The 12,697-nt window shown below is 38.0% G+C and overlaps 1 protein-coding gene across 2 annotated transcripts in view; it reads left to right on the forward strand.

The window, feature by feature from the left end:
- Positions 1 to 10,523, forward strand: part of FARP1 (FERM, ARH/RhoGEF and pleckstrin domain protein 1) — a 162,913-nt gene extending 152,390 nt beyond the window's left edge. For both annotated transcript variants that reach the window (XM_081326826.1, XM_081326827.1), the window contains exons 25-28: positions 1,363 to 1,470; positions 6,025 to 6,176; positions 7,746 to 10,277; positions 10,392 to 10,523. In XM_081326826.1, the coding sequence (XP_081182952.1) occupies positions 1,363 to 1,470; positions 6,025 to 6,176; positions 7,746 to 7,827 (342 nt within the window). In that variant the 3' untranslated portion in view covers positions 7,828 to 10,277; positions 10,392 to 10,523. The remainder of the gene's footprint in view (positions 1 to 1,362; positions 1,471 to 6,024; positions 6,177 to 7,745; positions 10,278 to 10,391) is intronic.
- Positions 10,524 to 12,697: the final 2,174 nt, after the last annotated feature.

Below are 12,697 nucleotides of genomic sequence, written 5' to 3' on the forward strand. Positions count from 1 at the left end.
TTTCCTTCTTTCCCTCCTTCTTTCTCTTTTTCTTGTGCTAGAAGACCCTCTCACTGTCAATGACTGTCCTTCCCCACCTGTTGGACTGATCAGTGATCAGCGGCCTGTTTCCATTTCATATGTCTGCTGGTACCGAATGCAAAGCCTGTCCTTTTATGATACCCTTCAGAAAATGAGGTAACCAAAATCAAAAGTAGAGAATTAGGACTACATGTGTGTTATTGTATTCCAGTACACACACATCCTGTCTGGTTTTTTGAAACTGGAATGGGTCAAAATAAAAGCTTTCAAAACACAGTAAAAAGCTTGTTAGCCCTGTTGACAATTTGGAAGGTAACAGTGTTTCCTTTTAGCTGTTTTGATAAGAGCCTAGTTCATTATCCTGCTAAGCGTCAAGCAGAACAAAAAGAATAATAAAATTTCCCACTAAGAGAACAAAGATTCAGCAAGACTGATTATTTTTAAGCTAAAGTGTGTTTTTATCTTCCCTTTGTCATAATCATTGGATGTATTTGATATTTAGCATTAGCTTCTTTCAAATATATGGTAGGCACACATTTAATCCAAAGCACCTTAATTTAACTATTTCATCAAAAAAAAGTTGTCAAACACTTAATTCAAAACAAAGCCTCTCATTTATGCAACTTTACAATCTATTTAAGTTTTACCTAATAAAATCAGTGGGGCTTAAGTTATTGTGATTAAGCTACCTTTCTAAAGATGACTTAAGAGAAATACGTTCGTTTTTCTGGACCCTTTTATATAGTGGTGTTGTGTGAAATATTCTTTATAAATTTTCCCACCAGCACAAAGAATTATAACTTAAAATCATAGTAACATTGTTTTCTAGCCACACACCCTTAAAAATAAATACTCCAGCATCAAATGTGTTTCAGCAAGTGGCTGCACTTAGCTGGTCTTGGCTGATCTCAGGAGCAAAGCAGGGCTAGTAGCCCTAGTAACTAGTTGGAAGAGAGGGTTGGAATTTCAGGCCCAGAACATAAGCCAGGAAGTCAAGAGACCATTCTGGAAAAAAGGCAAGGGCAAAACGCTTCTGTAACTTTGTCAAGAAAATTGCATGTCTGCCAACACCACCTCAGTTTAAGTGGGGCTTCTAATAAGGTAACAGCAGATAATTTATTTCTTGCTAGATTCAACTTACAAGCTGACCTCACTGAATGAAACAGTTCAGAAACTTGAAACGCGATTTATTACCATTTTCAACAGACAAAAATAAACTGTTTCAATTTAGGCTGAAAAAATGCCATTCTACATGAGCCTTGCCTGCTTTTCCCATCATCTTGTTTTACCTTCTTCATGTATTTTATTTTGTTTGTTGTACTATTTCCCTCCTTTTTTCAGAACCAACTCTCTGGAAACCTTCTGCGAAAATTCAAAAACAGCAATGGGTGGCAGAAGCTTTGGGTGGTGTTCACCAACTTCTGCATGTTTTTCTACAAATCTCACCAGGTAATTAATTCTTCTGAAAGGAGAAAATAATCTTTATGTTGCCTTTTTCACATTAGAGGATTGAAATGCAGTTTGATTAATCTCAGGAGAGGTAGTATAGGTAGTCCTTGACTTATGACAGCAATTGGGATAAGACTTTTCATCACTAAGTAATGTACTTGTAAAGCCTGACTGCATCACTGAACAATGGCAATCTGTGCAGTCCTCATTATTACAGTCATTAGGTGAGACAAATTCTTACCAGCTTTCCGCATCCTACAGGCATAGGAAAGGCAGCGAGAAGTTCAAGTTACCCATAGGCAGATGAGTGGCTGTTGCCAGGTGAGGGATGGAACAAGGGGATAGGGGAAAGGGTCAGAGAGAGAGAGAGAGAGAGTGCGTGACAGTGCAAGGAATTGTGCAAGAGTGTCACATGAGTTGTGGAGAGTGAGAGGGGCTGTGAGAGACGCGCTGTGTGGGCCGAAGAAGACAATAGGGGAAGTGAGAAAGTGAGTGAGAGGTGTGGTGTGGGTTGGGGAGAGTGCAAGGGAGTGTACTGGATTATTGCATGGCTCAGGTAGTGTGTATGGGGATGCGCAAGAGATGTACAAGGGGTATTGCATGGAGGATATGAAGGGTCCATGAGAGGTGTTCTGTGAGTTAGGAAGGGTAAGGGACTGCAAGAGGGTGCACAAGATGTGTAATGAGAATGAGGAAGAGTTCAGGAGGCGTGCAAGAGCTGCCACACAAGTCAGAGTGGGTGCATGGGGGCATTCTGGTGTTGGGACGATATGCAGGGTGCATAAGAAGCTGACAAAATGCAATTGCAGAGGATCTGGGGAAGGGTGCACAAGTGGAAAGACTTACCTCAGTGACTAGCAATCTTCCTGCTAGCTTCCCCATAGACTTTCTTAGGAAGCCAGCAGGAAGGGTTGCAAATGGCAACTGCATAATTGCGGTGTGCTTGGCAACCGGTCATAAGTGCAACTGGGTTGCCAAGCACCCCAGTCATGATCACATGACCATGGGGGTATTGGGACTGCTGGAATGCCAAGAACTGGTTGTAACCACCATTTGTTTAGCCCCATTGTAACTTTGTTGCTGATAGTTGCTGATTTATTTATTAGATTTTAATATTGCCTTTATTACTGTTTATAAGTAACTCAAGGTGGTATACATAATAGTCCTTCCTCCTCTTTTTCCCCACAACAACAATGGTGGATTGGACTGAGAGAGAGTGACTGGCCCAAAGTCACTCAACCAACTTTCATGACTAAGGTGAGACCACAGCTCACACTCTCCTGGTTTCTCACCTGGTTGCCTTAACTACTGGACCAAACTAGCTCTCAGCTAGTTGAACAATTGAAACAGTTGGTTTGAATGGTCACAAGTCAAGGACAGCCTGTATTAGAAATTTCTGCAGTGAAAATTGTGCACTTTCATGAGTGCTGTTTGAAAGTTGCTATTCTGTTAGTGGTGGCTTTGGTTCATACATTTCATTTCTGTGAGGAAGGGTACACTCAAGGATATTTGAGATTAATTAATATGAAACACTTTACAGAAAATGGATTAGCTGCAGGGATAATTAATTATGGATGAACAACTTGGAGAGAAAAATCAGCACTGAATTCTACAGTTTATTCCAAAGGCACTTGATGGATTTCTGGGAATTCTAAATGCTTCAGTATTTCAGAATTAGACTGTTTAAGTGGAAATGCATAGTTAATAACTCTGCAGATAATAACTAATCCAATTTTTATCTGCAGAAGTCTGCACTGCTACAAAAATCTGCTATCCAGACCACTACTAACTTGCAGACATGTTAATCCTTTAAAAAAAATTACCTAGGTACATACTCTCCGCTCCTGCCTGCCCCCAAAAAAGAAGGTTATTCTTGGTGTGGTATTTTGCTGTTGGAAAAGGTTAAGTTATAGTAAGAAAGTAGCAGTTGAAAAGTGATGTCCAGATTTACATTGGCACAGATATGGCTGTGTGTGGAAAACAGAGGAACCGAACAGATTGGGAGCAGATGGAGCACAGAAAATCAATGACGGAACAAAATAGGCAATGCAGCCTCATTCTTTCTGCTTTTTGCCTTCTTGTTCTGTCTAGTGGGTTCTTTGTGGACTCTGTGCATCACACATAAGAGTGTGTAATGATTTGCTTCGTTACTAAAACATCATTATCTTGAGGATCAGAGCAATCACCAGAACTAGGGGCTTTTTCTTGAGAAAATCTTTATTGAACCACCTTCAAATATACTTTTGATGTCAGCTAAGGGGGAAGTTAAAGAAGAAGATGGCACTCTCCCTATTTCTCCTTGCCGTGGCTTTGATGTGCTTCCTATCTTATGCTCTTTAAGACACTGTGCCATAAATATATGAAATGCTGTAGTTAACTACTTCGCTTGGACGGAGATTTCTTGTGGAAACTGTATGTGTGTATATATTGTCCATTTTTTTATTGAATTTCTATACCGCCCTTCTCCCGAAGGACTAAGGGCGGTGTACAGGGCAATAAAAGTACTACATACAAAAGTTAAAAGTAAGATTAAATTAATTTAGCCCTAACAATAAATAGTTAAAAATACCCCAACCCTAGACCAGGCCGGCCTGTTCAAATAAGTAGGTTTTCAGATCACGGCGGAAAGAACGAAGGTCGGGAGCCATCCAGAGCTCAACCGGTAATTGATTCCAAAGGGCTGGCGCGCCCCAGAGCATGCTCTCCCCCTGGGGGCCGCCAGCTGACACTCTCATGAAGCAAGCCCGTAAAAGGTAGTGCTAGTCCAGAATCCCCATCACTAAGCAACATGGTCATAAAGTTGAACATTGCCTATTTGTGCCACTTAGCAATGGCAGTTTCTGCAGTCCTATTTGTTATTAAGTGAGGACATCATGTGACTGAGACTTCCAACTTCCTTCCAGCTTCCCCATTGACTTGGGAAGCCAGCAGAGAACATCAAAAATTGTAGTTACATGACCACTTTCCTGTTAATAGCATAATCACACTATTTTTCATGTATAGAAGAGCTAATAGTTTATTCTCAGTCTCTTCCTTGTCAATCTCTCTACCCTGTCCTCCTTTGCAGAGCAGAGATTGGATAGAAAGAGATTTCATGAAAATATTGCAAGCTGTTTGCATAGTGCATTTGTGGGTCCTAACTCCAGGCTGCCAGTACAGTTGCATTGTTTTTGATGTGTAGAAGAGCAAACAACTTACTCTCTTGCAATCCCTTCCTCTACAGTCTCTCTCCTCCTCTCTTCCTCTCCAAGTAGGTGGGAGGAAGAAAAAAACACATCAGACTCAGAACACTACATAATGACTGTAATTGTGTTCATGAACTGCAACAATAATAAATGGTCATCAATTGGTCATATAATTATTTTTTCAGCACCTTTGTAACTTTGAATGGTTTCTGAATGAGTAGTTGATAAGCGAGGATGTACGTACCTGTATGTACTGTGGAAACTTTGCTTGCATCACCTTGAGAAACTGAGATAAGGAACAGAGTCACCAGTGCATTGTGGATGAAGGTGTCATCCAAGAGTTTACCAGAACCATAGAATATTCTGACCATCTTCTCCATGCCATATTCCATATAACTCACAAATAACCACTTGAAGGCCACAGAATGATGAGCAGCCTCTCCTTTTCACTTGTGCACAACAGGAACATGAGAAGCTATGTTTACAGCCATCATGTTATAGGGAGTGTAGTAATTGTGCCAGTAGGGGTTCATATTTAGGTGCAATAGGTGTGGGGTCTCTTTCACAGAAACTCTTCTCAGTTCCAGTGCGATACAGAATACGGGGAAGAGACTGCCTTCTGGACTTGAGAATCACCTTTTGTAAAGCACCTGGTTGTTTCCTCTAGGTCAGGGGTGTCAAACTGGCGGCCCACAGCCCAGATGTGTCACATGCAGACCACACCCACCCCAGTTCCACAAAGGCAAAAAAATGACGCAATACGTCACGCGATTTGAGTTTGACACCCGTGCTCTAGGTGTTTGGTTTAGAAGGTTAGGTAAACTCTGTTGCTGATTTTTATGAGCAGGGTCTTTGGTTTATTCTTGGGTACTGCTCAGAGTCAGCTGTGTGAGATGAGCAGCCATATAAATCGTATGTAAATTCCTTCATTCATTCACTGGGCTGTGAGTTCAGTGAAGGTGCTGGCCTAGAAACCCGGAGACAGTGAGTTCTAGTCCTGCCTTGGGCATGAAAAAAATAGCTGGGTAACTTTGGGCCAGACACTCATTCTTCACTCACCAAATAGGTTGCTTTTCTGGGGAAAATAGGAAGAATTGGTATGTTTGCTGCCTTGAGCTGTACATGAAAGAAAAGATGTGATAAAAATCTAAGAAAAGAGAAGCTTGGGCAAATCCAAACCTATAAGCCTGTGTGCAGTGGCAAGACAAGAAGCCATTTGGGGAGGATCTTCCTGGGTTTTTGTCTTTTACTTGAAAGATATTGGGATTTGATGGTAGGAAAATAGTTTTGAAGCTCTTTGCATGCAGCTCTTTAATTTGTGAAGCGGGACCTTTGCTATTGCTACAACTTTATTGCCTTTTGTTTTCAGGACAATCATCCCTTAGCTAGCCTTCCTCTGCTGGGCTACTCTCTTACCATTCCTTCTGAATCTGAGAACATTAATAAAGACTATGTCTTTAAGCTACACTTCAAATCCCATGTGTACTATTTTAGGGCGGAGAGTGAATATACATTTGAAAGGTATGTTTGTTTACTCTGATTTTACTACATACTATGCTGTTAAATTCTATCATTAAAAATGGATGGGTAATAAGTACTGTTATAATCCAGTCAATTTAAGTAAAGCAGCATGAGTTCTACCAAGGAGCTAAGATGTCAAATTCTTTGCTTCCTACAAAATGTAAGTTGGGTGCACTTTTCCAGTCCAGACCCAGGAATCACACAAGATTACTAAATCACATTTTATTTTGCTGATCTCATGCATCATTTCCAAAATCTTGTATCAGTATTAAGACGTCACAAGCCATTTTAAAAACACTTAAAATCTTGTAACATCTTGTGAAATAATATCAAAATGTTGTGAAAGTGAAATGAGAGGTATCTAAAGTTTTGAAATGGGGAATATGGATTGTAATGTTAAAAATTCCCCAAATATTTTGGTAGTTCTTTGTGAGAATACTAAGTCATTGATATAAACAATTTATTATATTTTTTGCAACATGTGCAGAATTATTCACCCAGGAAAGGGAAGATTGTATAAGTCCTCTCACATCCCACAAGCGTTAGAAGGGGTTCATTTTTGTTGAGAAACAAGTTATAGATATAATTCATAGTAGAAGTGAACAAAATGTTCTATGTATGACTTAGATCTAAGGTAGTCTGTCTTTGAACCCAGGCATGTACATTTAGGATATCATGACCCATAGATTGTTTACTTCCATGTACAGACTGAAATGTGATAGTTCATGACAAAAATTATTTGGGATGGGGTTGGTAAGTAAGAGTAAGAAACAGCCAAGAACATTAGCAATCTGAATAATCATTTCCATCTAACAAAAAAGTGAAGTACTGGTCTTGAAAATTTCCAAACTTTCTATAGCGAAAGCTAAATATTCTTTAGCAAAATCCACTTAAATATATGTGTCTTACTCTATAATATAGGTTAAGTTTAGCTTACAAATGGTGGTTAAGTGCAGAGTTTCTCAAATTCCACCAACTTTAGGATGGGTGGACTTCATGCTGGCTGGGGAATTCTGGGAGGTTGAGAAATCTCAGAAACCTCTTGTATTTAACCATTACTACCCTCTTTTCCCCTTCTGCCACCACTCTATTCAGAGTGGAGGTTTTAAACTGTTCCCATATGAGATCCCATCAGAATCCCTTGGTTGTCCCAGAGAGATGAACTTCAAATGAGTGGAACAAAGACTGGCATTCCAGGTCATTTTTTTCTGTATCCTACTGGGGTCCTCTTAATCTCAAATTGCTTAGCAAGGCTATTAGGATGGGAAAGACAACCAATATCTTTGGGACAACCAATGGGAGGAGTCATCTCCATTGTTCTTCCCCAACTCCATTCCATTCTGGCCAACCAGATCAGCTGTTGGAAGAACAGGCTGACATAGAATTGGGAAAAAACGTTCTGTCTTATGCAGACAGGAGACCCACCTACTCCTTCCCTTTTCCCACCCTACTGATCTCTCCCTAATTCACCTAATAGGCAAATGTCTTCTGTGAAGCCACATCCACAATAGAAAAGCTTCCCACCTGTACAGTGTAGGAAGTCCTGATGTTTGTCTTTTTATTGCTTAGGTGGATGGAGGTAATCCGAAGTGCCACAGGCCCAGCCTCGCGTGTCCATGTATTAAGTCATGAAGAATCCCATGTTTATTGATGGCTGAACTCCAAATGGTTCATTCCAGCAACTGCTGCTTTTTAGCGGATATTTGAATTTATTTTCTTTCCCCTTTTAAGATTTAGTAAAACACAAATCTATTAAAAATGTTTTGGATCAGCTTTTGAAATAATGCCTCTACAGGTTTGTTTACTATTATCAGCCATGTGAGGGTTTTGTGTCTTGTATTTGTTCTTTGGTGTGGTTTTTTTTAGCTTGTGCCAGTATTAAAATATTGTCCTTGGAGTGCCAAATGCCAAAAGATATTTCTTCACCTCAAAAAATTTGCACCAGAAATATGTAGACCAATTTTTGTAGCAACTTCATTTTTTTTATACTTCCTTGAAAACCTGATGCCTCTTCTTTAATATACAGACCCTCAAAATGAGTTTTGGACTGATTTTTGTTTTGGTTATTCTAATCTATTAACTTCACCACCTCAACATAAATCTTCAAGGTAAAGTTCTTTTATTTTTGATGTTTCTACACAGTTTGCTTGTAAGAATTAAAACTGGCAGCCAAATATGTAGTTTGTTCAATTCATCTCACTTCTAAAAGTTGGAAATATTTCCTTCCGATATTGTCAGATGGGTTTGCCTGCTTTTTTCTGATGAAAATTAATAGTGAGATAGAAAATCATGCCCGAGAAACAGTTTACGTATTTTACTCCATGAAGTACTCGTAACAATGTCTTAGGAAATTTAAGATGGTATAATAATTGGTGTAACAAAATGTTAATATCTGTGTTCTACAAGGATTGTGGCATTAATTTTTTGTCAGAAAATTGGTGTTTCAGTAAGAACAGATGCAGGTGCATCTCTTCAAAGGAAACATTTGTTTCTGTAATGTTTTGTCCCAATATACTCTGTACTTCTGCACCTTTATAAGTGGTACTATAAATCCATTCATATTCTGTCTGTACAAATTTGGAAGCAATTAGATAGCCTTAAATATGTTCATTTAATCAATGTCCAGCCCGATTAAGAGTCCAAAACAGCCTTTCTCAACCATTTTTCCCCTGGAGGAAGCCTTGAAATAATTTTCAGGGCTCAGAGAACCCTTGCATAAAAATGATTCTATCTAAAGCTCACTATGATTAGCAGCATGTAAAAATTCCCACCTTTGGAAGTGTTGACATTGCATGGCACACAAAGTTAAAAAAAACAGTATTTTGTTAATATAATAATGACCTTTCATGGAACCCAAGTTGAGAAAGGCTGTTCTAAAGATTTGATTGAGAGTATAAACTTTCCAGCGATTGAAATATTGTGTATTATTAGATGTAATATGAATCCCACCACGTCACACATTTTAAGAAAAATGGTTTCTACTGTATCAATCTCTTGCTTTAAGAGCAGGTTTGGCAAATATAGAGGCTCTGTTGTATAAACATGTTTTAAGATTTGCTTACAGAAAAGGGAATAAAATACCTCAACAGCTTTAAACAGTGTATAGCTCTGAGGGTTTCTTGTCAAGATGTTTGTTCCTTGCCATTTACAAAAACTTATTTTGAACATGCATAGCTTGTATCACATAATTTATGTGTGTGCAACTGATTTAGGCAACTTACATAGGTTCATCAAAATGAGTCCATGAAAACCTGCCCAGCCATTTGCACGAACCTTTCTTTGGCCTACATATCCCAAAATGCATTTTGCAATCCAGGATTGGTTCAAAACTTTTTCTCTCCAATACCTCTCTCCCCCCCCCCCCCCCAGGCTGTGGTTTGATTTTTCCAGCTAAGCCATTAGATTGAAGCTGAATCCTGGAAGATTGTTTGTAGACCCTTGTTGCTGTAAAAAAGGGCACTCCTTTTTAATTGTTTTGCTTTTAAGTGGTAGCAAGAAGATGAAAAAAGTCAACTAGGTTGCTGCTGGCCTCATTATGTCTCTCCCCAGCTCTTTTGTTTCTTAGAGAAGTAAACAACTACAACTAGATTGGGAAAAGAAGGAAGTAAAAAGAAAACAGCTGGAACTATATTTAGAGTAGGTTTTGCAAATTATTTTGAAGGTCATATAAAATCATTGTGCAAACTTGTGACCCATTTTTCTTATTTACTAGATGCAGCTTTTAGCTTGTGCCTTTTCTGTTCAGCAAGGTTTGCATAGTCTGGTTTTAGCAGCTGAATTTGCTTCTTAGGGAGTCACACTATTGTAATGCTAAGGGTGGCAGAAGTTTTCAGCTTTTGCCACTATCTTGTTTCTCAGGATATAAATACTATGAGCACAAATCACTTATTCAGTGTTTTCTATTACCTATCAGAGACCTCTTGCAGGAACACTGCTTTATAGCTATTTTTGCTTTCAGCTCTTGCCATTTAGATTTCCATACAAAATATAATAATCACACCTCCTTTTTTAATATTAATGTTCCTAAATAAAGCAGCAACAGCACTGAAAGTGGATATAAGGGTTTCCCCCCCCCCTTTATTCCAAAGGTATACGGCAGGGGTCTTCAAACTTGGCCCTTTTATGACTTGTGGACTTCAACTCCCAGAATTCTGGGAGTTGAAGTCCACAAGTCATAAAAGGGCCAAGTTTGAAGACCCCTGGTATATGGTATAGTTATGCACTTCTATATTTGGTTTCAAATAATTAGAACTAATTAATAAGTAATTAACTGAAACAGTTTGTGCTAATTCCATTTCCTTGAATTTTTATATATAAATTGGACCAACTAAAGAAAGGAACTCAACAACTCCCGAATGACACAAGCCATCCTCATCAGTTTGGCAAGATACTGTGTGACCGTTTCACAAAATAACTGATTGGAAAGCTGATAAGCAGATATGTGGTACGGGTCTAGACTTACTCATATATGCATGACACTTCCTATATCGAAACTGATTTCAAAAAGTATATATACCTCCCTTGTGATTGTGTTTTAGTCGAGTCATGACTGGGGGGAAAAACACTAAAAATTCTTAGGCCATATTTCCATTTGTACACAACCAACAGTTTGATAAGAATATTTACGTCCATTCTTCCAGAACATGGCAACCATAACAGTATTTGGAGTTACAATAATACAATAGCTTATGGTTCTGTTTTTCCCTTAAGTGTCACTAAATTCTGAAGTCTACTTTCTTGTAAAACGTGTGATATAAATACGCTGCTCAATGACATATCAAAATGGTTGTATTTTTTTATTTCTGTGTCATGAAACATACAAGGTTTTGAGAATAGGTTGATATCTGACATAAGCAAATATACTGCATACAGGTTATAAACAGCAGAATTACAGAAGTAAACAGAGCCTGATCAAAGAATAGGTCTTCGTTGCATATGTCGCATGGTGGCTAAAAATGGGACTCCATGGAGAGAGATTAAAAAAGGCATTCCCAGATGCTTATGAAAAATATAAGCCAGATATTAGACTGCTATGTTGTGCGTTTTCAAGAAGCAACTGTTGGCCAGAGTTAGACCTTTGCCATAATTCAGAAAGGAAATCATAGTTTTATGTTTCTCTAAAAAAGCATCAAGTTCATACTTAGAATATTTTATCCAGCAACTGTGAATTACTCAATTATGTAAATGCTTCATATATTCAGACTCTTTACCAAAAGTTATTAGATGACAGAAATATACAGTTACTGCTCTCTTTCTAGTATCAATAATTTTAAATCTGAAGACTTTTAAAGTTGATTTATGGCTCTAACAATTAAACATCTCTAATTAAGAACATTTCTAGTTCACCATAATGTACAACAGTATAACTATGCTAACCTAAAAGAGCAAAAATAAAGTCTTGCGACATCTTAACCAATTTATTATGGCATAAAATGGATTAGAGACCAGTGAGATTTACTAGAGTGTTTTAAATTGAAAACTTTCCAGGAAATATTCTGGGATACTTAGTGTAATTTTCTGAAATATTACAAGTATTCTAGTGTACAATGTTATATACCCTTTATGTTGTGTATATAATGGAAAGGAGGATTTTATATGCTAATTGAAACACTTTCAATGTGAAATGACTTGTTTGGACAAAATGAAAGAGCCATAACTTAACGTTGCTAATTCATTTTATAAATTTTGGAAATGAAAACAAAAGAAATATATCCTTTCCACATTGCTGGACTAACTTTCTACTTTGTCAGGTACACAAGTGTTACTAAGATTTTGTATATGTCCATATACATTATGGGTGCCAAAAGGGGAAAAAAATCAATAGATGGAAAAGCCACAAAGTAACTTTGCAAAATTCAATTGTCTGCATTCTATGGGTACAGGTATTTCACAGCATTCCAAACCCACAAATAATTGCTGACTAGTAAAATTTCATTTGGTTGTTAAAATGGACTCCTGCCCATGAACATTTATATAATATCAGTAAGCCTTTAAAATGCTTTGCCATTTTGTGTATTTATGACTTCAATTCAGTAGCAGATTACAAGAACACAGTGAAGTCTAGTTTTGTATTTGTGCTTTGGCTCACTGCCTATATATTTCAGGACTTTGTATCCCAAATACCTGTCATCTTTCAAGTTCAAAATTCTTCCATCCATTGATACATATATAAGCCAATATACAATACACCCGTGTGCACTAATGACTGCAAAATTCCACTATTTTCAAAAGCACACTTCAATGGGTTCTAAACTATTACAAAAATATCAATACTGAAAATTATGTAACATACAAAATGCTTCATATTAGGGTCAAGAACCAAACAAAATGTAGTGCAATGAACTCCAAGTGGTGTATGCGGAGAGTGGCACCTAAATATGAGTAAACAGGAGCAACTTCTCACAATTTCACAAGAAAAACCAGTGGTCTCAGAGTTCGTTTACAACTGTGTGGCTATAATGGAAATATATCTTCTAATTAATACTTAAAAAGTGGCCCAATAGACCCAGATAGAAAACCTT

Source organism: Vipera berus, assembly GCF_964194415.1.
Source record: "Vipera berus genome assembly, chromosome: 4".
Lineage (NCBI taxonomy): Eukaryota > Metazoa > Chordata > Lepidosauria > Squamata > Viperidae > Vipera > Vipera berus.